The following is a 26,513-nucleotide window of genomic DNA, read 5'->3' as shown; positions in this document are numbered from 1 at the left end:
ATCTCTTTGACTATGACAAATCGCTGCCACATTTGCTTCTATTCAAAGTATGAAAGACAAAGATCTAAATCGGACCCAGACATTGATGAGTTCATGGATCTAAAGAGCATTTGCTGTCAAAGAGTGTTGTTACGCACAGAGGTATTCTCAGTCATTATTTGCTTTTTTCTTCTGCTTGCTGAAGAGATACTGGGCAAAGGGGATCTGTCTGCTGGGACAGCACCTGGTTTGACCAGCCTCCAGAGCTATTCTTATAGCTTTATGGAATCTGTGCATCTCACTTTTTTGAGAACCTCAAAACACCTGCTGGTAGACGGACACTTTGGGAACTCACTAGTTCTCTCCATAGATGAATCTGCAGGACTAGGGTACCCTGGATTTCTCAAAGTACTTTTGAGACCAAATTAAACAGATTAAGGAAAATAATGAATTTGTTTTATTCTAGCAGAGTACATTGTAGCTAACTGCTCACAGAACTAAGAATTAGGTTACGAGAAGGAAAATGATAAAAAGAAGGAAAAAAAAAGATCATTGATCAGAAACTGCCGAAAACTCAACTTCATCCCCTGATTTCTCATGTATCTTCCCATAGTGTGTCAGCTAGGGAGAGCTCATGCTCACAGCCTTTGTGGGACTGGTGTCTTCTTTTTGTTCCTGTGCCTTATTTTAGTAGGTTTCTTAATTAGGCAGCTAGCGAGTAGCCTGACTCTCAAAGGAAAGCCTGGCACCACTGTGCTCTCTTTTCCTGCGGTTAGATTTGGAGATACCAGTTTGTGTTCTTTTCATGCTGGCAAAAATGCAAAGACAGCATTGTCAAGTGTGCTTTTCCTGACCAGGCAGTTGGTTTTGATCGATGACTTGCCTCTTGCACATATGGAGGGAGGAAGCGCTCTCAGTAGGCTTACTTTCCTCCTGCTGTTGCTGAGCTCCCTAGCCAGCCAGTCCTCCTAGCACAGACAGATGTATTTCCTTGTTACAGAACTTCCCAGGTCACCTACATTAAAGAGCAATGCACGGAAACTGTAGTAAATCAAGCAGTTGTCTTCTGCCTGCTTGTTCAGGGTAGACGTGATGCATAAACATGCTGGGTAATGGTTTCAGCAGTGGAGTTCAGACTGTGCAACACACACCTTGAGGCACTGGCTGTTTTAGGAGGTCACATTCCAGACATTAAGTCTCTGTTGGTGAAAATTATGGACACTGCAGTGCAGAAAGGGCAAAAAATCTCAGTAAAAAGAATCTGCCATGACCACAGCTTTACCACATTCATTGGTCTTGCTCTTCTTCTCAGAGATTTGTCATGCCATGGTACAGGGAAGGAATTTAAGTGTCTGAAAAGAAAGTAGATTTTGGTAAAGTATCTATGGATAGCACTCTTAATTTTCACTCACTGAATTTTCTCCTCGCTGGCTTCTTTTAGAGCATCCATAACTCAGGTTTACTTGACAGCACTACAGAAACAGACATGGTTGATATCTTGGGAATCAAAGACATGATGATTTTTTTTTTAGAAAAAACACTGTCTAGCCTGTTTTATCCTTCCCAGCTTAATGGAGGTTTGTTTGGTATGGCACATCCTCTGATGATAATACCTTTCATCATTCATGAACAGAAGTTTATTTTCTGGTGAACTAAAATGTTCCTCCTAAGGAGGTTTTCCCCATTTTCGGGCCGATTTATACAGCCTGAGATCTCCGTTTAAATTTACCTTGTACTTTTTCTTCTCCTTTCTTTTTTAATTTCTTTTTTATCAGCTCTACAATCTGAAGAAGTTTCCTTTGCTGAAACCCTTCAACAACGGCTCGGATCATTTATAACAAGCACTTTCACAAGCAGTAGCTCTAAAAAAATGAGGAAAAAAAATCTAAGTTACTACCTATAATAAAGAAGTTAAATGCGGGTTTAAGTGTTTGTGAACTACGACTGAGTGAAAGGGTGCCAGACATTTTGCAAATATACACAAAAAGACAGGCCCCTGCTCTAATCAGCTTATAAATTAAAAGGAAAGTGCATTGGCAAGAGCAGAAGAGATGATATGACATGCTTTAAATAGTTTATAGGGAGCTGGAGGATTGTTGTTTATTTGGTGATGTTGGGAAAATATTTAATGTGCTTTGGTTAAACTCTTTATAGAAATGCTTGTCGTCCCTCAGTTCTCTTTCCCAATGAATGTTTTGGAGATTAAAACCAGCAAGTTTAGAGTAGATGGAAAATGGAGAAACGCATTTCCAAATCGACAAAACCGCGAGTAAATCTTTATAGATACTTTTTATGTGAGTCAGGCTTTCTAAAGTAATTATCGTAATATAAGAAAGGACCAGCGCTGAACCGCCCCTGTGGACGGCGAGCCAGGGTCGCAGCTGCTGTAAATTGAGATACCTCCTATCTGGGGTGCATTGCTGGGAAGCGGGGCGCCGCGGGCCCCCCGGGCAGGTTCCCAGCTCCCCCCCTCCCCGAGCTGCGCCGGCGGCTCCCGGGGCTCCCGGGGCTCCCCGCACCTCCGCTCTGCCCCAGCACTCCCAGGTAACCACAGCTTTTTAGTCTTTAAAGGGCTGCTACAGCGAACCACAGTGGATTTCAAACAAACAAACAAACAAACAAACAAACAAACAAAAAATACACCACCACCCCAAAAAATAAAAACTCCCATAACCTCCTCATCAAACCAAACAAAAAATTGCTTTACTTTTAGGTCTGAGTTGCCACTTCTGCAGCCAGATGCAAAATGGGGTGCAATTGCTTTTCCAAAGCCACTGGATCAGGGCAGGCTCCAGGTGTTGATCTGGAAAGCTGACACAGGTAAGTGAATATTTCCTTTGGAGGCGTCTTTCCAGAACCTGGCAGCTGGGACGCTTTTTGCCCCTTTCTCTGCTGCTTATGTTGTTGGTGAGATCTCAGCAGATAAGTGACTTGGCTGCATCCGGAATTTGCATTCAAAGCAGAGACTAATTGTGAGAAACGTTTCAGAATAAACACATTTCTCTTTCAAAGCAGTTTGTTTGGGGGGGCGGAATGTATATATATACAGGTATATATATGTATATATATGTATATACCTGTGTGTGTATATATATATATAAAAAAGATTTTAAAATGGATAATTCGTGTCCTTTCCTGTCCTTTACTACATAGCACTAGCATTTCGTTTTAAAATAGAGGCATCCTTAGCAGGAGGCATCGTACAAAGTTTCGGCCTGCAACCTCAACACTGATTTGAGCAACAAATGCTCCTGAAGCTTTGCTGACATCTTCTGATAATACGGGGGGAGAGGGAGTGTAGATACAAAATAAGAAGGCGATTCAGTACCTCGGAGGTGACCCAAACCCCAAGCAGCTTCTGAAGTGGAGGCTTCAGGTCCCGGGATAGGTTTAAGCGCTATCGTGAACTGCAGCTGAAGCGTTTGCAGCCGAACACGAATTTCCAGCCTTAAATTGCCCCCTTCCTGTCCCGGGATGCCAGGGTTTCGCACGGCTGAAGCTGCACAGCCTTTTCCAGCCGATCCTCTTACTTCTTCCAGTGCCCCGAGCCCTGCTGCTCCGGACACCCCTTTGCTACTCTGTGCCCTCTGCAGCCTCGTCGCAAGCGCGTTTTGAGCCCCGTTCTCCTCCTCCGCCTTAGCGGGATAATTTCACGACAAATACTGGTTTGTGCATTCCCTGCTCACCCCTAGCAGATCCAAGAGGCAGGTTTCATCCTTCCCTCCCGTTACCATTCATCGCACAGAGGCTCCGTGGCCCCGCCGCCCCCGCCTCGGTAACCAGGGCGATGGGCTCGAAGCGTTTCGGGGGGCAGAGAGAAGATTTCCACGGGAACCGGCGCTGCCCGCGGGCTTCCCCATGTCCCGAGTGCCTCCACTTTTCACAGAATCACTAGGTTGGAAAGGACCCACTGGATCATCGAGTCCAACCATTCCCATCAATCACTAACTCATGCCCCTCAGCACCTCATCCCCCCGTCTTTTAAACACCTCCAGGGAAGGGGACTCCCCACGTTCCTGGGCAGCCTCTGCCAGTGCCCGATGACCCTTTCCGTGAAAAAATTCGCGCCGGGCTTCGCCGAGCGCACCGGGCTCCGGGACTCGCCGTCGCGGGAGGCACCGGGTCCGCTCCCTCCGTCTCCCGGGCGCTGGCTGGAACGAACGAGGAGCGTAGGTGGCTCCTCACGGCCCCGGGAGGAGCGGAATAGGGGTTCCCGGCCGCCGTGCCGGACCCAGCCGGGATCCCCGCCACCCGCCTGGCTCTTGCGTTCCCGGAGCCGCTGCTCCCCGCACCTCCCGGCCCCGGCTCGGGGGTGTCCGCAGGTGGGTGCCAATGTCCCGGGGTGCCAGGCTCCTCACCAGCAGATGGTGCTGCGGGCGCCCCGTCCCGGGGCTGCGGGGCCCCGACGGACCGCACCGGGCCCGGGCGCTGTCAGCCTCCCCGTCTCACCGGGACGCTGTGCGCCGCCTGCCCCGGGCGAAGCGGGGGAACCGGGGCCGGGCAGGAGGCGTTCCGTGTCCCGGAGCCCGGGCGCCGGCTGCGGGCGGGGGATGATGTGCGGTGGGGTCATCGCTCCCGGGATGCTCGGCAGCCCCCGCCGAGCCCGGAACGGGTGTCCCCAGCCTGAGCCCAGCTACGAGAACGGCGGGCGCTCGCCTCCCCGCAGCTGCTGAGCCCGGGCCGGCCCGCAGGCAGCGGCGCGGGGGACATCGCCGGTCGCACCGCAACCCGCACCCCCGACGCGCCCCCCCCCGACTTCTGCTGCCCCCCGCGGGTCGGGGCGGCCCCGTTCCCCGTGTCCCCGGTTCCCCGTGTCCCCGACCGGACCGGTTGCGCCGGTTCGGGGCGAGCCGAGCGTTCCGTGCCGGAGCTCCGGGCTCCCGTCGGGTCCCTCGGAGCCATCAGCGCTCAGCCTCGGGCTCTCGCCCCAGCACAGCGGGGCCCGGCTTGGCGAGCTCTCTAGGTAGGGCTTTGTTTTTTTAGAGCAACTACTCCCCCTTTCCCCTCTCCAGCCCGGGCGGCCCCGCTGCCTCACCGCCTCGCTGTCCCTGCAGCCGGAGACGAGCTAGGGCCGTGCCGGGCGGCCCCGAGCTCCGGTCCCGAGCTCCCCGGTGTGTCATGTCCCCGGTCCGGGCTGGTTTCACGGCGTCCCGCGGCAGAGCCGTCGCAAAGCGAAAACTCGGTGCTGGCGGTGCTGCGGCGGGCCCCGAGCCGAGGGGGTTAAACCAGGAGCCTCCCCTTACCTTCAAAAAGTTAAAAATGTCTGGAGCCTGCATCTCTTAAAGGGGCGGTGCCGGCTGCAAAGGAGTCTTGGCACCGGCTGCGAGAAAGGCTGGTCAGGGGCGTGAGTTCCCCTCCACCAGCACCAAAACATTGCAAAAAAAGGCAGGGCGCCCCACACTTTAGATAAGGACAATTAGCCACCAGCGAGCCCCTGCAGACAGCGAGTTAATTACGGGTTTCCTGCTCTCCGGCATGCCCTGTCCCAGCTCCTGCCCCCCCGGGCTCTTAGCCCTGATGGCACCTGGGCTGGCTCTCCTGGCCACCTTCTCGCTGCCCTCCCAGGCCGGGGACAGGAGAACGCTGCCGGTGGAGAAACCTTCAGGTGTGAAGGGAAGAACTCTCATTCTCCTTGATGTCAACACCAAGAGCCCTGTCAGGATAATCAGTGAGAATTTCCTCTCCCTCCAGCTGGACCCCTCCATCATTCATGATGGTTGGCTCGATTTCTTAAGGTAAGGCAGGAGCCCCCCGTGGCCTCCCTCCCCACGCCGCCCGCGGGGCTCCCCCCGGCCCAGCCCCGCCGGGCTCCGCGCTGCCGCCGCCGCTTGTTGTGACGGAGGGAGCGGGGCCATGGTTTCCATTAAGATGCACATGTTTGCAAGGAAGAAAGCGTTTCGGAGACTTATCAGTTATGACTGCAAAAATGTCCCGCTCCCCACCCTCCAACAACCGCTCCTCTGCATAAAAAAAAAGAAAAAAAAGAAAAAAAAAGAAAAAAAAGAAAAAAAAGAAAAAAAAAGAAAAAAAAGAAAAAAAAACCCAAACAGAAAAAAGCACAACACGGGGCCGTGGAAAAAAATATAATGCAGCAGGAAGAACGGGGCTGCCTGCCGAGCGGAGCCTCCCCCGGGTCCCGACGAGCTCCCCGCACCCCCAGCCCCGCGGCGGCCGGACGCCTCTCCCTGCCGGGTAAGTCGGGGCGGGGAGCGGGGCTCCCGCTCCGGGGGTCCCCTCGGCCGTCGCCCCCGGGAGGGAGCGGGGCGAGGAGGCGGGAGGGCGACGGTCCTCGGCTCCGCGCGCTCCCGCCGCCTCTGCACTTGTCCGGGGGGACCGGGCAGCCTGGGGCCGCGGCGGGGCGGCTCCCCGCTCCCGTCCCGCTCCGCCGCCCCGCAGCCCCGGCTCCCCGCTCCCGTCCCGCGCCGCTCGGCCCCGCAGTCCCCCCGGTCGTCGCCGGTACCGGGGAGCGGAGCGTCCCGCGGCGCCCTCAGCCCCGCTCCCTGTTCTCCGCAGCTCCCGGCGGCTGGTGACCCTGGCGCGGGGCCTCGCCCCCGCCTTCCTGCGCTTCGCGGGCAAGAGGACGGACTTTCTGCAGTTCCATAACGTGAAGAACCCGGCCAAGAGCCGCGGCGGGCCCGGCCCCGACTACTACCTCAAGAACTACGAGGACGGTGAGTGCCGGGGGCCGGGGGCTGCGGGCGACTCCGCTCCCTGCGCCCGGGCGGAGCCGCGATGCCGCCAGGCTCCGCTCCTTCCAGCGCGGGGGGAGCCGGGCAGCGCGGAGCCGGTCCCCGGGAACAACAGGCTGGCCCTGGGGAGCGGGGCTTCTCCCGTGCCCCTTCTCTCCTCCGCATCCTCCGGCTTCGGCCCGGCCGCTGCGGGGAGCGGCGAGGCTGCGCCCTTCCCGCGGCTCTCGGGGGGCTCTGCCCTTCCCCGCGGACCCCGGCGCCGTTCCGCCTTTCTCCGCCCGCCGCAGCCCCGGGGCTCTCCCCGGTTCGCTTTGTCTGCCGGAGCCCGTGCGGGGCTGCTCCCCCGGGGCGCTTTGCAATCGCGGATCTTCCCCAAGCGCAGTGCCCGGCGCCCGGCTCGGGGCCGCTCCCCTCTGCTCCCCTCTGCTCCCCTCTGCTCCCCTCTGCTCCCCTCTGCTCCCCTCTGCTCCCCTCTGCTCCCCTCTGCTCCCCTCTGCTCCCCTCTGCTCCCCTCTGCTCCCCGCCTCCGCCCGCGGCTGCACTAAAGCCTTTCTTTCACCTTTTGTGGCCCTTAATTCTCACAAAGAAACTTCGTAGAAGAGTCAGGAGGGCAAGTCTCCATCCTTAGGCGTTTATTTTAAGAAGCAGAATACCACATCCACAAGAATGTATTGATTTTTCTCCTTTTTTTAAAAAAAAAATCCCAAACACCACCTTTTTTTAAAAAAAAAACAAACACCCCACCTTTCTTTTTTCTTTCTCAAATTACTTACAAAAATTAGCTGAAGATATTTTCATAAGCAGTTTAATTTTGAAGGCCAATTAATGCCAGACAGATCCCAGTGGGCAGGTCTGTGGAACAGAGGAAGTTTTGCAGAGATCTAGTCAGCGCAGTGCTGGATGGAAAAAGCAGATGCATTTGCCAGTTTTCTGATGGCTCTCGCTCCCGCTGTTTCCCCACTTAACATCTGATCTCACCGAGATGAATGTCCCTCTATTCCCACACGCAGGCAGGTGGGTAAGTTTGTGTGCTCCATCTTTCTCTAGGTTTTCTAGCTGGAGTAAATATGATGCTATCCCTTGTTTTTCTTCTCCTCGCAAGAAATCTCAGGCAAAAAGTTTGTTGTAAGCTCTGCCTGCTGAGATGCACTTCAGGGGAAAGTGCTGACCAAACCTTCTGCAGCCACCTTGAACAGAAGAAATGAAGTGTAGTGCATAAAATTGTAAATGGGACTCATGCAAAACATTTGTAGGAATGAATTTTCCCACTTTTAATATTTCAACAACTTGCTGAAGAGAACTTGCACTTATTAAATGTCTTCACAACAGCTTTCATGTTAGGAGAGGACTGAAAGCTTTTGGGTTTTTTCAGTTTTCCTCGTGGCAATAAAGTTGAAATGTAGCAGCCCTTCAAAATGAAGCTTCTCATAGAAGTTGTAACCACAGGTCTTAACTTTTCATCACTTAAATATGGAACAGAACCTTTGCGAATTTGAGTGAGGGAAGGAGGGGACACATGTGGTGTTTATCAAGCATCAGTGTAAATCAGAAAGGTGTGCTAAAAGGGATTTCCTGCCTGGAAGCAAAGCTTTCGTATTTATTCTTAAGATCTGTGTGCAAACTCTGGGGCTAGAGTTGCTAGTAGCTCCCATCTTTTTGTGCTGAGGCTACACAGAGTGCTTCAGCAGAGGGATCCAGTTCTCTAAAATGAAATCCTGATGCCATTGCAACTCTTTGCCCCGCTCTACTGGGTTGGAGCAGCCATCTTCTCCTTTTGGAACGCTGGTCTGGTTTTTGTTCCCTCATCTGGGCTCGTCCAGGACCTGCTTGGGATCAGAGCATGCACAGAAGTGCAAGCAGATGCCCTTGCTACAAAACCTTAGAGCCTGAACAGACAGCACAGAAAAAAAGATGGCAATCAGTGCTTGGGTTGTTTCCCATGTCTGGGCTTCTGTATGGCCAGCATCTATTTTCTGAAATTTCTTGTCTGAGCTTTATTGGCATGGGAGTGGGGAAGAAGCTGGGGAGCTTGTTCAGTTAAAGTCAAAAACAGTGAAAGAGAAATCTGTGAATTTGTAAGCCTTGTGATTTTTAGCATCATGATGAGGAATACCTCATTTTTTCCTTCTTCTTCAGGTGTTTGTGCTTTTGCTGTTCACCCTGTGGGTCCACACAGACTTCAGCCTGTGACCCCAGTGCCTGGGCTCTCTCTGCAGTCCCCATGGGTGTTCCCATGTTTCATGTTCCCATGTGGTCTGTGCATAGATGGGGAGGGAAGGGCCCATCTTATATTCTTCTCAGCTGCAGCAACTCAGTAGGGTGCAGTACTGAGAAGTGACGGGCACATGTATGAGACTGCTCAGAGAACTGCGGTTACTAGTGACTAACTCTGTGAGTGGTGTTCACATCAGAGGAGGCTGCACTCTGTTCTGAACTGCTGCGTTTGGACAGGCAGCAGCAGCAGCAGATTGCTTCGCAGCATCCTTCATGTATGCTCTGTGCTGTGGCCGTGCTTGCTGGAGTTTGAATGAATCCTCGTGCAGGGATTTTCGCTCCGTAAATCCCCCTCTGCCACCCCACTGCCCTCCAGACCCGGTATTCTTCACTTCTGCTTTTAATAGTCTTTGTATCTCTCTAGCACTCCACCTTCATGACAATCTAATCTCAGAGATTCTTTCCCCTCCATTTGAAATTATATTTATTTCCCTTTCAAGCTGCTACAGCCATGTGTACCTTCTCTTTCTGAAAATTGCCTTTGCCTAATCCCGCCTTTGGGTTCACCAGCCCATCTTTTTCCTCTTCTTTCCTCCATGGAGATCATGGGTGCTCTCAGAGGGTTATAGTAGTTGCTTTTGACTTGTATCTAAAATATACTTAATTTTCCTGATATATGGTGTTTCCTTTAGGCTTCAGGGTCATTCTTTTCTGGTTCAAATTCATACTGGAAGCACAGATCTGAAAGTAATACCAGTGCATACTGCATCTTTCCTTTGTAACTCTCCCCAGTTTGTAACTCCCTCTGCCTCACCCCAAACCAGACCAGTTGTGCTTGGACAGTAAAGGTAACGAAGTGGTGAGATCTGTGGTGGCAGCCTGTGATGCCCACAAGGAGGGTCAGCTTGTTTCAGCACTGCATATAAAGCTAGTGCAGAAGCTTCATCACCTGGTGTCAGATTTGTCTGTACCTCACAGAGCAACTTGTAAAAATGATTGCCTGTGGTGAATGGTTTAGGTGAGCTGTAGGGTGTGTGGTTCCTGTTGATGGTAGTGTGGCTATATGTACCCCTTGAACTTTTAGAAGGTCATCAAACTACTCTGTTTTGTTAAACCCCATGTGTAGTGACTTCTATTCTGTGCAGCCCATGTGCATGGTCAGTCCTGGAGTCCACACAATTTGGATATGGCATTGGACAGCTTAGGTCTGTTAGAAAACCAGTTGTTTTCTAACATATGTCAAGCTCTATGGTACCAGAACGTAGAGCTGTAAGGTCTCATGCTCAGTCTCTGTAGCAGACCTGCTTCTCCTTTTGCTACTGCAGTGTCTACCAAGCAATCTGTTTGGCCTGTCCTTTCAACTGCCTCACATGTTGCCAAGGACCAGTTGTCTCTGAGGAGTGGGACAATAAGAAACAGTGGTCTCCAGGAAAACAGGCTTGAGCAGCTCATTTTTGGAGCAAACACACAGGGATACCTGCTTTCTCAGGTTATAATTGCTGATAATCTTAACTACAAAACATCCTCTGAAGTCTGGTTTGCTAAAACCTGACTCGCATGCTGCCCTGGAGGTTGGTGTTGGAGTGTTACGTGTGGTGTGGAGACCTTGATTCAGCAAAGGGTGCTGCAAGAGCCACTTCAGTGTCTGAACCTAAAGCCCTTTTTTGGAAGCTCCTGGCTGGTGCTACAGCACAAGTTTGGGCTTATTTGGAACCACCGTGACTGCCTCCCATCTTGAAGGCACACAGACTCCAGCTTTGGACAACCAGTGGTGGCATAAACATTGTTTAGTTTCCTGCTGTGCATATGTGCTGTGAAGGAAAGCTCAAGGGAAAAAGAGAAGTTGCTTCTAGCTGGAGCTTCTGGCCCAGGATGTATTTGCGCAAGTGCACAGCTTCTCTGTCCTGTCCCTCAAGCTTTGGTGGCCTATTGGGATTGTGTGGCTGAGAAGGGACCCAAGGACATTTACCCCACAGCATGGCCCTGTGTGGGCCATGGAAGGGAGAGGGGAAAGGGAGCACATGTGTGTGTGCTGTAGGTAGTGCGTCAGAAAAGTTTCTGAGCATAAGTGCATATGGGCAGCACATTTCAAAAGTACTCTCTTCGTTGCTGGTAAGTTACTTCCTTCTAATTTATTTCCTTTTTCGGAGAGGATACTGGGAAACTAGAAAAATGGCCAATTATGACAAAAAACCTAGAAAAATACTTTTTTTATGCCTTCAATACTAGTCAGTAGGTTTTGCCATATAGTGTGGGAAGCTTCACATTATGCTGTGTAATCCTGGCGTAGATTTTCTGGGCATCCTTTCAGTTTGGGATCCATTCCTTCAGACATCTTCAAGTACCTGGCATAATATCTGAACCTCGAGATTTGTGCAATGGTGGAAACAGCACTTCACCCTTGCTCTGCCTGTGTTGCACAGTTGGCTTCTATGGTTCTGTACTTATATGTGTGTATGGTTGCACAGGGGCTGGAGCTGAGCTCAGCCAGGGCTGATGCTCCCACTCTTCTGACCCTCCTGGCATGTTCCTGCCCTCTCCTATGCCTGGACCCTGAGTTTGCACCGTGAGTCAGTTCAGGGAACTCAGCTGGCCAAAACCTGGTGGTGGAAAGGTCATTGTGCTTCAGCTCGTTCAGCTGCCTGAACCAATTAATTGTGTCTGGCCCACAGCACAGAGTGTTGGGAAAGGAAAACCTGCAGTGAAAGGTGGGATTGCAGCAGCCTCAGCTTTAGTCAGATTAGTTCCTACAAAACTTTGTCCTGAAGGTGATGAAGCTTATCTGTTGATTTTCTGCCACCAAAAGGGCTGATACCCAAGCCTTCATTTTGCTCTGCTGCTTCCCTTGTGTTGGGAATATTTCTGATCCTCTGCTAAGCCAGCAGAAAACATAATTCAGGAGGGGGAAAAAAATAAGGGCAACTGTTTTTCTGTGAATTTAGTGAGCAGTATCATGAGGTTCATCATAGAGTATGAGGATACCAGAGCCAGGGAGAGTCACTAACACGTTGCTGGGACTGCTCCTTTGGCTCTGCCAGCTCATAAAACTTTGCAGCAGGTGTTTCTGAATTCAGAGCCATCCAGTTGTTCTGGTAAAATTGAACAAACAAGTTATCTTTTGTTCAAGGAATCACCTTCTGTTTCTAGTCCCCCAGAACCTCTTTATTTTTTTTTTTTTCTGTCTATCTAAGTTTAGGCATCTGTTCTGTCAGAACTTCAAGGGAAGTAGTTGATTTTTCATCTTCCGAGTATTTAAGACACAGCTCCTTTAGGATGGCTGCAGCATTTCAGACATTGCAAGCACTCAATCCCCAAGACAGATAGATCTGCTGATGTCTCTCAAATCTTCTGGGACTTACTAGACCTGTGGCTACTGGTAGGGAAGCTCTGTGCCTTAGCATGAGCTCCGAGGCAGCCTCCTGCTCTCTAGTTTCCAGGGACCATGACTGCAGGCAAGGAGCTGCAACCTGCTCTGCCTGGCAGGGATTTCTGTGTAAGGAGTTGCAGTGCTTAGTTGTTTCCTCAGAAATAAAAAAAGGCTGTAAAAGGCGCCTTACACAAGGTAAGGGAGATGCTGCCTATACAGGAGATACTTCAAAAGATTGCCTGCCTATCTCAGTTTTTCTTTTTAAACTATTTTGCTAGAATTATGCATGAAAATTGCTTTAATAATGGAAGGAAATGGTGCAATCAAGCAATTAGATGTTGATTTGTTAGCTATTTGCTGGTATGTGAGTGAGGTGAAAGTTTTCTGTCATGTTTGATTTTTTATAATAAGCATTCTCAATTATCTAAAATAAATTACTTTTTTTTTTTTTGCAAGTTCCACACTTCTTTCTATTCTACACCTTCTTATTAATTAAATGTGATTCCCGCGAGTTTCATGCATGGGGAAATATATGTGACTTTTTTATGCACAACTATAGGTTCTAAATTAGCAGTTATCACTCAATGAAAATGTTTTGAATTTATTTTGGATTGTTCTCTGAACAAATTTAGGGAAGTAAAAAATGGACAATCCAATGTTAAGGAGTACTAGAAAAAAATTGGAGAAACTCATTGTGAGCATTGTTATGCTATAAGCAGACTGGGTGATGACTGCTAATCAGTGCGAAGAAAGCATATGTGTTAGATGGGGTGATGGAAATGATCGAAGTCACAGCTTTCAATCATAGACATTAGGGTTTTTTTTCAGCTTGGAAAAAATGACTGAGAATATGATAAATGCTGTGAACTCAGTGGCACAAGGAGAAGACAATTTGGGAAAGATTATTTCCTTGTTTTCGTTACACAAGAAATAGGGAGCATCCAGTGGAATTATTACATGAAAAGCAAACAAATGATTTTTAAAAAAAATGTATATAGTGGGAAACAACTTGTGCAACTCATTGTCAGGGAATTTTTCCCAGCTAAAAGAAAGGAATGGTACTAATTTGTCAGAAATTTGACTATTGAAGACAGACATGATGAGGATGCAGTTTGTGGCTTGAAAAATCTTCAGGCTTTCTAAATAGAACTTGTGTTCCCAATTTCACAGTCACTGGGCATTTTGCAGTAATTTTAGCAGCTGAACCTGGGTTTAAAAAACATTTAAAAAGGCTTTGACTTAAAAAGTAGGTATTTTGCAAGCTGGGCAGCCTGCAATTCATGAGAGTTTTGCCTGATGACCCATTAGACATCTGTTTAACTTCTGCACTAACACCATTTTCTAATATTCAGGTTTCGTTAGCATAAAATAGTTTAGCATTATCCGTTTAAGTTCACTTTCTAAGACTGGAAAGCTAAAGCAAAAAGTCCCATCAGGAGGATGGGCAAACTCAGCTTGTTCTGGTGCCATGGCAGTGGTGGCTGCAGCTTTTGCTGGAGTGGCAAGGCCTCTGGGCAGCGTTCTCTTTCGGACACACAGAGAAAGCTGAGTTACTTTTTCTCCTTGCATTTCTTTTGTGCATCTCTTTGACTGTAACTGAATCCCTCTTCCCCGTCTGTGTCTGCCTGTGGGCAGATGGTGGCATGAGCCGTGGGTCAGGCACTTGCACGCAGTCCACACTGATGCTGTTTAAATTCCTCTGTGCAGAATCTCGCTCTGTGGGTCAAGGAAAGCCTCACCTCCAGGCAGCTGAATCCATCTCCATTTGCTGTGTGCCCTCCGGGAGTTTTCATAGCTTAGGAGCTCTTTGACCTTGTACTGCTATAGTGGGAAATTCTTAGGGCAACCCGCTGGTGCAGGTGATATGCAGAAAGGGTCTGCTGGAGTTCAGCTAGCCCTGGGATGGGCATCTTGCTCTGGGATGGGATTGGTGTGCTTGTGTTGCTCTAGAGAGATGTTTTCTAACTTGTTCTTCTTAAATTTCTGTTGGTAGATTTGGTGATCCCCATAGGCAGCATTCATATAAGTTTTGGGGATTTACAGATCTCAAAGCAGGACAGTGCATGAAGGACATGGATCTGTTAGAGAGAGTCCAGAGGAGGCCACGAATCATAGAATCACTAGGTTGGAAAAGACCCATTGGATCATCGAGTTCAACCATTCCTGTCAAACACTAAACCATGCCCCTCAGAGCCTCGTTCACCCGTCCCTTAAATACCTCCAGGGAAGGTGACTCAACCCCCTCCCTGGGCAGCCTCTGCCAGTGCCCAATGACCCTTTCTGTGAAAAACTTTTTCCTAATGTCCAGTCTGAACCTCCTCTGGCAGAGCTTGAGGCCATTCCCTCTTGTCCTGTCCCCTCTCACTTTGCTGCCTGGAGGAGAGGGACCTGGGGGTGTTGGTTGACAGCTGACTGAACATGAGCCAGCAGTGTGCCCAGGTGGCCAAGAAGGCCAATGGCATCTTGGCTTGTATCAGAAATGGTGTGACCAGCAGGTCCAGGGAGGTTATTCTCCCTCTGTACTCGGCCCTGGTGAGACCGCTCCTCGAATCTTGTGTTCAGTTCTGGGCCCCTCACCACAAGAAGGATGTTGAGGCTCTGGAGCGAGTCCAGAGAAGAGCAACAAAGCTGGTGAAGGGGCTGGAGAACAGGCCTTATGAGGAATGGCTGAGAGAGCTGGGGTTGTTTAGCCTGGAGAAGAGGAGGCTGAGGGGAGACCTCGTTGCTCTCTACAGCTACCTGAAAGGAGGTTGTGGAGAGGAGGGAGCTGGCCTCTTCTCCCAAGTGACAGGGGACAGGACAAGAGGGAATGGCCTCAAGCTCCACCAGGGGAGGTTTAGGCTGGACATTAGGAAAAAGTTTTTCACGAAAAGGGGCATTGGGCACTGGCAGAGGCTGCCCAGGGAGGTGGTTGAGTCATCTTCCCTGGAGGTGTTTAAGGCACGGGTGGATGAGGTGCTAAGGGGCATGGTTTAGTGTTTGATAGGAATGGTTGGACTCGATGATCCGGTGGGTCTCTTCCAACCTGGTTATTCTATGATTCTATGACTGGGAGAAGAGGCCAGCTCCCTCCTCTCCACAACCTCCCTTCAGGCAGTTGTAGAGAGCAATGAGGTCTCCCCTCAGCCTCCTCTTCTCCAGGCTAAACAACCCCAGCTCTCTCAGCCGTTCCTCATAAGGCCTGTTCTCCAGCCTCTTCACCAGCTTCGTTGCTCTTCTCTGGACTCGCTACAGAGCCTCAACAGAGGGCTGGAACACCTGCCATATGAGACAGGCAGAAAGAGCTGGGAGAAGAGAAAGCTTTGGGGTGACCTTCTAGCAGCCTTACAGTACTTGAAGGGGCTGCGGGAGAGCTGGGGAGGGGGGCTCTTTGTCAGGGAGTGCAGGGATAGGACGAGGGGTAATGGTTGTAAGCTGAAAGAGAGGAGGTTTAGGATAGATATTAGGAAGAAACTTTTGACTGTGAGGGTGATGAGGCTCTGACACAGGCTGCCCGGAGAAGTTGTGGATAGTTCCTCCCTGGAGGTGTTCAAGGCCAGGCTGGATGGGGCGCTGAGCAACCTGATCCAGTGGGAGGAGTCCCTGCCCTCGGCGGGGAGGTTGGAACCAGATGATCTTTAACGTCCCTTCGAACCCAGCCCGTTCTGTGGCTGCAGGGGTCGCGTCCCGCGCCGCGAGGATGGCTCCTGCGGGAGCCCGGCGCTCCGGGCGCGGGGAAGGCCGTGCCCGTGCCGGTGTCTCCCTCCGCTGGGCGGAGTGCCCGTCAGCCGCAGCTCACCTGACCGCCACACGGGTGTGCTCCCGCCATGCGGCACGGCGGGCGCGGCGGGGCCCGCGCCGCTCCCAGCGCCGCCGGGGGGTCCGGGCCGGGCGGGCGCTGAGCTGGCCAGGGTCCTGACCCGGCCCGCCCCGGCCCGCCTCGGGCCTCTCTCGGGGCCGTGTTCTGTTTCAGGACAGGCTGGAGAAGAGAAGGCTCCGAGGAGACCTTGTAGCGACCTGCCAGTACCTGGAGGGGCTACAAGAAAGCTGGGGAGGGGCTGTTCACAAAGGCTTGTAGTTATAGGACCAGGGGCAACGGGTATAAACCAGAGAGGGGCAGATTTAGGCTTGACATAAGGAAGAATTCCTTCACTGTGAGAGTGGTGAGGCCCTGGAACAGGTTGCCCAGGGAAATTGTGGCTGCCCCATCCCTGGAGGTGTTCAAGGCCAGGCTGGATGGGCCTTGGGCAGCCTGGTCTAACAGAGCTGGGGAAGGGGCTGGAGAACAAGTCTTGCAAGGAGTGGCTGAGAGAGGTGGGGTTGTTTAGCCTGGAGAAGAGGAGGCTGAGGGGGGACCTCGTTGCTCTCTACAATTACCTGAAAGGAGGTTGTGAAGAGGAGGGTGCTGGCCTCTTCTCCCAAGTGACAGGGGACAGCACAAGAGGGAATGGCCTCAAGCTCCACCGGGGGAGGTTCAGGCTGGACATCAGGAAAAAATTTTTCACAGAAAGGGTTATTGGGCACTGGCAGAGGCTGCCCAGGGAGGGGATTGAGTCACCTTCCCTGGAGGTGTTTAAAAGACGGGTGGGTGAGGTGCTAAGGAGCATGGTTTAGTGTTTGATAGGAATGGTTGGACTTGATGATCCAGTGGGTCTTTTCCAACCTAGTGATTCTGTGATTTATTTATTTCCAAACAACTTTGGGGAAGGCAATGTCCTCCTGGAGCTCCTGCTTGGGGGCTGCTCTGCACAGTGCCTCCTGGGGTATTCTCCTCCTTGCGCTCCTTGCCCAGTCACCATCCCTGGAGCTGTTTAAAAGATGCATAGATGTGGTGCTTAGGGACACAGTATAGTGGTGAACTTAGAATCATAGAACAGAATCCCAGAGTCACTAGGTTGGAAAAGACTTTTGAGATCATTAAGCCCAACCATACCTGTCCACTACTAAGTCATATCCTCAAGCATATCATATCAAGCACCTCATCTACCCATCTTTTAAATACCTCCAGGGATGGGGACTCAACTACCTCCCTGGGCAGCCTGTTCCAGTGTCTGATGATCATTTCAGTGAAGAAATTTTTCCTGTTGTCTGATCTGAACTCCTCTGGCACAACTTGAAGCCAATCCCTCTCATCCAATTACCTATCATTTGATATCACCTATCAGCTTGACAGTGTTAGGTTTACAGTTGGACTTGATGATCTGAAAGGCCTTTTCCAACATAAACAATGCTGTCTTTCTCTTTTCTGTTGAATCCTTTAATATTTGAGGGCTGTGAACTCTGCTTGCTGTTTCCTTGCTCTTGCTGAGATTTCCTCTGAGACTCCAGCAGCTGTGGCCTGCCACCTCTCTTCCCTCAGTGTTCCAGTTTCAGAAGAGCAATGCAGAGACACCCTCACCTCCTCCCTTGCACCAAGTATGGTCTGGTGGGGTCTAGGTGACCAGGCACTGAGTACAATTTGTGTACACTCTTATCTTACTCAGTGTCTACCTAAGAGGTTGCACACCAAAAGCACATGGTTGGGGTGTGTCTGCTCATTGTCTGCAGAGGAACGTTATTCCTTCCTCTTCCTCCATCTCAAATCTCCACACTGAAGTCCTCATGCTGGATGTGGAAATACCGAGTCATATTTTTATCCTAACTGGATGCTGCCCCTGTCTCCACTCCTGAGCATGCTAACTGTGGGTGAAGGAGAGAACTCATGTCCCTGACTACAGAACACAAGGGATTTAATGACATTACTGTTCTGAGAAGTCTTTTCTAGCCAGGATTGAGAGAAACTTTGTTAATCCCAAGCAATGCAGTGAAGAGACAGGCAGAGCACAGCCCAGATAAGACAAGTGTTGTGTCTTTAGGATGAGACTTAGAGACTGGAAGATAATCTACCTTCCAGTTTTCCTCCCCACCTTTGGAGGGAGTTCCCTACCAGCCCAAGATATAGTGTAGCTTTGAATCTAGGTTTGCTGAACCTCAAGTTTGACACCTTGAAAGACAGTAGCACATCTACTAGAAACAACTTTGGTGTTCCTTGATGTGCATAGTGATCATGGAGCTGGAGAGAGTGTGTGGAGCAAGACGTGACTCTCTTCTGACAATAAGCTCCTTCAGAAACTTCTAACTACATGAGAATTAAACCAGGCAAAGTGCAGCCTCGTGATGCAGAGAGAGACCTCATGCAATGTGATGGAAGAACTCCAACTTCTGTCCTTCCTTATCAGTGCTGGCTGCTTAAGGTTTTTTAAGAATTAGACACAGCATATGGTTGGTGCCTGTGGATCTGAGCATGTTACAGAGTCTATTAAATTCAGAAAGTGACCTTGCAAGGACCAGTTTGCACCATTCCACTTCTGTTTAGAGACTGGACACATCCTACTTGATTCTTATTCTGCCCTGCTACCCCTACCTTTCCATTTCCCCAGCAGGTGAGTAGTTTTAGGACAGGGAATACCATATTCTTATTTCACAATATGAATTCTCAAATGCTCATAAGAAGAGAAAACAATTGTTAAATAGCAATTGAATTGAATGTCAGGAGCTAGAAGGATATGGAGAGTCAGAAGCTGTGCTGACCTAACTCTAGCTGTGATAGCTGCAGTGAGGATAAACAAGGCAAGAACAAGCCGCCTTCTTATTTTCTTTGACAGGCAAGGGTAAATGGAAGCCAGGGGTCACCAGAGTGGGATTTAGTCTTTTTATTTATCTCATTATTTAGCATCAAACACACAGTAGCATATAAATGTTGGGAAGACTTTTGCACTTCCCTGCAAGGGAGGGGTCATCATTGTAAAGAGAACAACTACTAGGCAGGTGAAGGATACAAGGGATGGTAGATGGTGTTTGCATATTAAAGTCAATGACTGGAGATTTCTGTGGGAGGAAAGGAGGCCTAAACAGAGGAATTTCATTGGATAGATGGATCCAAGGGGTTTGGACCCTTTTTTTGGGTTGCTCATGGTGAGTGATGGTTGTGTGGTTGTCATGTTGGCTGGTGCTGATCCAAGCATCTGGTGAAAATGAAAGCTGAGGTTTGGCCATCTCCCTTTTTTCTTTCCCTTTTGCTGTAGACATTGTTCGCAGTGACATTGCCCTGGATAAGCAGAAAGGCTGTAAGATCGCCCAGCATCCTGACATAATGTTGGAGCTACAGAGGGAAAAGGCAGCTCAGATGCACTTGGTTTTGTTAAAGGAGCAGTTTTCAAACACATACAGCAACCTCACATTAACAGGTAAGGCTGCAAGACCAGCTCTGGATCCAGGAGCTGGGGCTAGTTCTTGCTAACTCACAGGTGTGTTAAAACCCTCAGGTGCTTCATCTCTGTATGAACCAGCATCTCCCTGGCTGCCTGTGTTTCTTACAAAGATTACTGGGTGCTGGGAGGGAAGGACCTGCAGGAAACCATGGTGGACTCAGAAGGCCTCTGCAGCTGGCACCTACGCTGACAGTCCAGATTTGGTGTCCCTGGACAGAACGTTTTTTACAGTCTGACCTAAGCAGAATACCACAGCACGTGAAGTGCTGGAGAATTCTCCCTGCTAACTGTTCACGCTGATGGGGCTGCAGCAATTACTAAATTTGGAGTCCTTTAAGCTGCAGCTGATTTTTTTTTCCTTTCCAGAGCATGCACTTTGTGTGAACCCAGTAAATATTAGAGAGCAAATATAAAGGGATAATGGCCCAGACAGAGATGAGAGGATACTCTTTTTCTGGCAACTGTTTGTATTATCCAGGGAACAGAATCTCAAAGGATGGAGGAGACTGCCACATTTTGGATACACACTTAATGGTGCTTGTAAAGGACTGATGTCTTCAGACAGTGAGTGGGCAGAAGGACAGGATCCCAGCAGCCAGCAGTGTCCTTTCATAGCTGTTCTCCTTATCACTACAGCTGGATGAGCCACAGACGATGGGATGGAGGAGGAGACAAATAAATCAAGCAAGACCCCCATCTCTTCTTTCTGGGCTCCTTTCTTGTGAAAGGCAGGGAGGCATCTGATTTTTATGAGAGAGGGCCTTGTGCTCTGTCTGGGGAGGAGATGGCAAGCCCCAGGGTGGCCTTCCCATTCTGCTGGGCTGGGAGAGGCAAGTGGGTCCTGTGCAACCTCCCGCTCCTCTGCTGTCATCCCTAATTCGATGTCCAGCCCCTGCCTTGAAGCCTGCAGAGGTCTGTGTCCTTGCCAGTGCAGCAGTGAGCTCTAGCTACCCTGGGACATTGGCTGTGCTGGGCCTCTTGGGGATCCCATAGATGGTGATACCAGGACTGGCAGAGGGCACAACCCAGGGCCGGTGGGCATCAGGGCCATGAATGTGGCTGAATCACATCATTCCTGAAAGCCCAGCATTTAAATGGGATCCTCAGAACTGTTTCTCATTCTCTGTAATGTAATCCACTTGGCTGTTTATTCCCAGTACAACTGCTGGAATCAACATTGTCAGTTTTTCCCCTGACATCTTGCTTACTTTCCACTAAACAAACTTCCCTCGAGAAGAGAAGCTGCTCTCCCCTATCCTCCTTTCCTTGCTGCTTCAAAAGTTCTCCAGCATTGCTCACATTTTTTACAGAACCTACAGAGCAGAGGTGCTACCTGGTTATCAGCTCAGCTCTTAGCCTTTCCAAGTGTATTTATAGGATAGTTCAGAAGGTTTTAGCTCCAACTCTTTGAGGAAAAGAGAGCAATTTTACTGGTGTATTACGCAAAGAACTATTTTAATGTCCTTTAACTCCCTTTGAATGTGAGCAGAGCAACTTCATAATTGTTATGAAGTTTAATCTTTTATTTCATAGACATAATCTGAGAACATGGACTCTAGACAGCTAAGCATAATATTTAACTGGAACTCTACTAACTTGTGTAAATATTTCCCTTCTCCGTGATGGATCTGGTGTTTGGGGTGGGCAGAAGGGGTTGTACATCTACTGCAGAAGGGCATTCCTTACCTTCAAAATTCAGTCAGCCAGAGTTTGCTTGAGGACTAATTTTGTTCTGCACACTGTTTTTGTACAGTGCTGCAGGGAGTCCCCAGGTCATGAGGCGAGGTGCAGGAGCAAGGATCCAGACCTGGTTTTGGGAAGGACAGGGAAGGACTGAGTTCACAGGGATGGAGTAGCTGAGTGATCCTTGAGAACAAAGTTTCCTCCTGGAGGTCTGTATCAAGGAGTCCTTTGGCCTCATGCAGTGCATGTGTTGTGGATGACCCTCAGTACTCAGTGTCCAGCAGAAGGAATATTCAACCCCACACCTCTGTGTAAGAGAGAGGGGCTTCTCCTGTTGCAAGTTCCTGCAGCACTTTAATTGTAACAAAGAAATGTAAGTGGCAAATCTCGCCCAATGTTGTGAGAGTAAAGATGCTTTGTGGTGGAATGGCTTCTCTAACCGAGCTTGGGAGTAGAAATACCAGAAATACTCTTGGGAGTAGAATACGTGAGGCACCTTTATTCTCTTGCTACTACTGCTACCACTGTAGTGATTTGGATAAAAAGCCCCTTCCTCCTCCTCCCAGATGACATAGTTACATGAACAACTTGGAAGACTATAGATCAGGCCTCCCACACTGTCTACAAGTGTGGGCAAGTGATATTGCCGTCAAACTTCTATCCGCTATCCTCATGGCTTTAAGAATGAAAGCTTTTTGAGCACAGGGAGTGTGATTCTGCTGTCCCTGTGGCATCAATGTAAATGGTGGCTTTTTAAAATCTATTCACCAGTTGCACATGGTTCCCAGTGTGCTCCTTACACCAGCAATCAGGCAGAGTTGTGGTTTTGCTTTGGGATTTAAGCTGCTCCCAGCAGCAGGTAACTGCAAGGTAAGAGGGTGTCTTAAAATTAAATGTATTTTTTTTGTGCTAAGATAGAACTGAGACTGAGTGAAACCAGGCAGTGTTTCTGGCTCTCATTCCTCCAGGAACACGTTAGACTCTGGCTTATAGGCCACTTCAGTTTCTCTGGACAAGTGTGAGCTTTCCTCAGCTCCTGTCTGCAGGCTTTCTCTTGCATCCTGTGTTTGTTTTCTGTACATGATCTTTCTAGGCTTACCAAGCCTTCCTCTCTGAGATGAGTGATAGTCTTTGATCTGTGGCAGTACTATTTAAATGCTGTATAACATTTTGAGGCTTATTAATCTTTGCTGCTGCCCTCTTGGTGCTCAGAGATAGGTATTTTGCTTCACGTATCAGCATCTCTGATGCTCTCAGGTGAGCCCATAGCAGAGCAGGAGGAGAGTGCACAGCATCCCCCACACTCCTCTGGGAACTGTCTCTCTCAGCTCAGCCTGCAGTGGGATAGGGGAGGAGAAGGAAGAATCTTTCACTAGAAACTTGTTTCTGCTCCTTTCTGAATGGGTTAGGAGGTTCAAAATAATTTTATGGCTTGTATCAGCAGGAGTTGAAGTTGCAGTTGTCACAGCAGGCTCCCGTCCCTTGCAGCCCTCAGGAGAAATGTCCAGGTGACAGTAAGATGATTTTGGAGCCTTGGAGTGGATGGGTGAATGTACTGCATTGGGCTGGCAGGGGGTGAGGCGTAAGGAACTGCCTGTGCAATGAAGACACAACGTGTGTGCAGGTTTTAGGGAGTGAGAGTGGGGCAGCAGGAGGCAGAGCTTTGACAGATAAAACTGAAGCCTTCCATTTGTGGTGCCAGTTAGGGCTGGATTCATGTACTGCATTTATGCTTTAAGAGACTGAATATCCAGGTTTTTGCAGTGTTATTAAGGAAAGCCTGTTAAGCTGAATAGAAGAAGGAATTGCTGAGGTCAATAGACATATGCATAAAACTGTCCCGTCATGTATTTACATGAAGTGTTAAGTGTAACTGAGCTTCCCAAGATACACAGACAAACCATAAATATGCCTCTAGGAGTTCCCATCCTGAGGAAACAGAATACTGCCCCACTTCTCATTCTGAAGAGTGAAAACCCATCTTTTCTTTCTACTCCACCTTCTGCTTGAAGTTACAATGGAGATTACTTCACAGCATCAAGAGACTGCAGATGATGTCTCTCTGTCCTGTTCTACCCCACCACACCTGCACTGAAAAACCAGCAAGGAGGCTACAGAGTGTGTAGTAGACGCCCTCCATCCTGTCAAATTGTGAAACAGCCTCTAAAAGCAGCAGCTGAGGCAGGAGATCCTCCCCACAGGGTACATAATGCCCCCAGCTGACCCTTTTTGTCCCACCCTGCTGAAGGTGTTAGTAGAGGGACTCATCCAGTTGCATTAGGAGAGACTTGGGCGGGGGGAGATTAAAATCAGGTGGGAGCTGCTAGGAACAGAGTTGAGAGCTGCTGAAGCATGTATTTCACTGTCTGTGTCCAGCATTGCAATCAAGTGTTTTACATTGGCATCACATTACCCCTGTTAAGATTGTTAGATAATTTAAACTCTGCCATAACAGCAATTGTGAGCTCTCTGTGAGGCTTTACTTGGAAAAGACCCCACCTGGAGATGTTAGCAGCCAAGCAGAGGCCATCTTCTTCCAGGGTAAGTGGCATGGGTGTGTGACGTGGCGGTGATGAAGGGCACGCACCAGCTTTTCCTAAGTGGTGCTGCATGATAGTGGGATGAGTGAAGCAATGCAGAGCATGGGAGAGCAGAGCGTGTCTGTGTCTACTGTAGAGCAACCATGTGTGGGTTGGCACAGAGCAGGGATGAGGGTAATGTATGTGTGAAGAGCTTGTAAGCGAGCAGCTGCCCTACAGAAATGTTTTTCTCCTGTCCCCTGAAGACTGTCAGAGCTGCAGTTGTGCTTGTTCCTTGGCAGGGATTCACAAGGCTCAGGTTGAGCACCTGTGACATTTGTGTTTCCTGCACTTGTGAACCTCCCACAATGGTTTTGCAATTCCTGCCAAAAGCTGTGGCTCTGAAAGGTGGTAGTCCTGGAGCAGGACAAGTCCATAGGGCCTGGGATCTGTCCCATGGCTTTTGCAAGGAACTGTGACTCAGAGGCTGCCCTCGCAAGTGGGTCTGTGCAGAGAGCAGGGTAATGAGGTGATTGTGCTTTTGGTGCCTGTGCTGCTGGGCAGAAAGGCCGCTCTGCTTGTTTTTACTGCAATTTTCCCCAGATATATGGCTTTATACCCAGTTACAGCTAACTCTAGGGGGCTGAAGCAGGGGCCACCTTGTGAGACGGGACCTGGGAGGATTTATTGCAGAGGTAAGTGCAGCTTCCTCACCTTTTTTTGGCAGCATGTTTGGAATCAGCAGTCTAAACATCTTGTAGCCTGCACAATAGTGATAGGTATATCTGTTTTACTGGGTGCTGCACCAGGGTGATCTGCACTGCACTTTCTCTCTAGCTTTTCTCCAGGGAGAGTGCTCTCTGGGGCTGTGTAACAGGCCTGTGAGTGGCTTTTGGATCAGGCTGTCTGCCCTCATCTCCGCTACAATCCCTTGCATTATTCACAGTATTCACGGCATCATATGAATAGATATGAAAAGGACCTCAAGAGGGCATCTTCTAGCCTTTTCCGTGACAAATCAGCTATACCTGGTCTCTGCATGGGAGAGGTATATAAGGACAGACAATATCTTTTATGTGATGAGCTGATACAGTTGGAAAAACAAACTTTGAGGGCCCCAAACTCTTTGTTGGAGTTGAAGAAGATGAAACAGCATTGAAAGCTAAATATACAGGGAAAATAATATCCCAGAGTTTGTCTCCTTGAGTAGCACAACTAGGGTACTGGTGGAAATCTCATGTCAGCAAGGAGAAGACAATAATGTCATCAACTCCAATGGGAAAGAGAGAGAGAGAGGGAGAGAGAACTGCTGTGAAGCACTAGCAGGAGCCGGGATGGGGGGAATGGGGGTAGCATTCCAAGGGGGGAAGGGACAAGAAAATGTGTAATTTGTTGTTAAAACAATATCTGTACCGAGCCTGTAGTTAATGACCAGCGGAGTAGCCTGGTCCCGGTCCCTTTTGGGGATGATTTGCAAGTGTCTTCTGAGACCTTGGGATCAGAACTGCAGGAATGGTGCTGGGAAAATCAAACCATAGAAAACAATGTCATGTAACAGAGTATTTTTGTGCCATTATCAGTTGTTTATATGAGCTCATGCTGAAGCATATGGCCTGTTTGGATTTACTTCGTGGCTTTCTGAGGGCGTTTTGTGTGTTTATATATATATACTGGCTGAAATATATTGTGCTCCTGGCCATGTCTGTGTAAAGCCAGCAGGTTGTTGGGCTTAGAAGCCGGGCACTGGCAATGCCCACGCTGTGGGGATAACACTGTTAACTGATTCAAATGATGTGGCTTAATCCTTGTTCTTAAACCTGCTGTGATGGGAGAGATGTACCCTTTCTCAGCAATTAGCTCTAGGGCATAATTATCCATATCATGATGGATTTGGTGTCTCAAAAATCTCTTGCTTTGGTTTAAGCCCATTATGGCACATCCTCTCCTTGTGGAAGTGGAGAGCGGCTTAAAGCACTCCTTTCCTCTTTGCAGAAATCTTTTACATATTTGAGGTTTGTTATCATGTTTCCCTGAAGACTTTTGTTCTCTGTGCAGAACAACTGCCTTGCTTTTGCTCTTTCCTCATGGCCATGTTATTTTCAAGTTGAATGACACATGTGTGGCTGATTCTGCCTCTTGAGGTCCCTTTCAACCTTCTTTAACGTTTTTTTGTGGTTCTGTGTTTTGTTGAGGTCCCTTGGGTTCTCTTCACTTTGTCTGGCCTGTTTTTGAAGTGTGTTGCTTTGAAACGAGACGAGTATTGTAGCCAAGGCCTTTCTTGGCTGAAAGGGTTATTTCATATATCTTCTGCGTGACCCTCCTGTCTGTATGCTCCTATATAATCATGGATTTTTTGATACAATATCGCTTGTTCATGGCTGCACTTTTGTGTACCATTTCCCAACCAGCTGTGCATTCTCCCTGTGGAATTTCACCTAGACTTTATTTTCTTAATTTGTTTATTAAAATATGATATGAAACTGGAGGTAAAGCCTTGTGAAAGTAAAGGTATGGAACATCTGTTGCCTCTATCCTACATATAAGACCTTTTGCTCTGTCCAAGAGAAGGCAGGTTGCCTTCATGTGGCAGGGCTGTTGCTTCCAGCCCTTCCTTGCAGATGGATTGTTTGATGATTTTTCAACGTTTTTCCAGGAACTGGAGTTATGTGAACTGGCCTGCAATTTCCTTGAGTTTTCAACCTGTTGAATATAGCTACTATATTTGCCCTTTTCCTGTCTTTTGAAACCTCATTTGTCTTCCAGAAATTCCCAGAGATAGTTGCTGATGGACCTCAGCTATTAGAAAATGTCAAACTTCAGTAATCTTCATGCT

General features: G+C 49.2%; 1 protein-coding gene across 2 annotated transcripts in view; it reads left to right on the top strand.

Annotated features, from left to right (window-relative positions):
• Positions 1 to 5,020: 5,020 nt before the first annotated feature.
• HPSE2 (heparanase 2 (inactive)) overlaps positions 5,021 to 26,513 on the top strand; it is a 112,281-nt gene continuing 90,788 nt past the window's right edge. Inside the window, exons 1-3 of one of the 2 annotated variants that reach the window (XM_069863551.1) lie at positions 5,021 to 5,714; positions 6,493 to 6,650; positions 19,293 to 19,454. In XM_069863551.1, the coding sequence (XP_069719652.1) occupies positions 5,455 to 5,714; positions 6,493 to 6,650; positions 19,293 to 19,454 (580 nt within the window). In that variant the 5' untranslated portion in view covers positions 5,021 to 5,454. The remainder of the gene's footprint in view (positions 5,715 to 6,492; positions 6,651 to 19,292; positions 19,455 to 26,513) is intronic. The other variant, XM_069863552.1, reaches the window with a different exon arrangement.

Source organism: Phaenicophaeus curvirostris, chromosome 9, assembly GCF_032191515.1.
Source record: "Phaenicophaeus curvirostris isolate KB17595 chromosome 9, BPBGC_Pcur_1.0, whole genome shotgun sequence".
In the NCBI taxonomy this organism is placed as follows: Eukaryota; Metazoa; Chordata; class Aves; order Cuculiformes; family Cuculidae; genus Phaenicophaeus; species Phaenicophaeus curvirostris.
The sequence above is the reverse complement of the archived record's forward strand: the minus strand, read 5'-3'. Positions and strand labels throughout refer to the sequence as shown.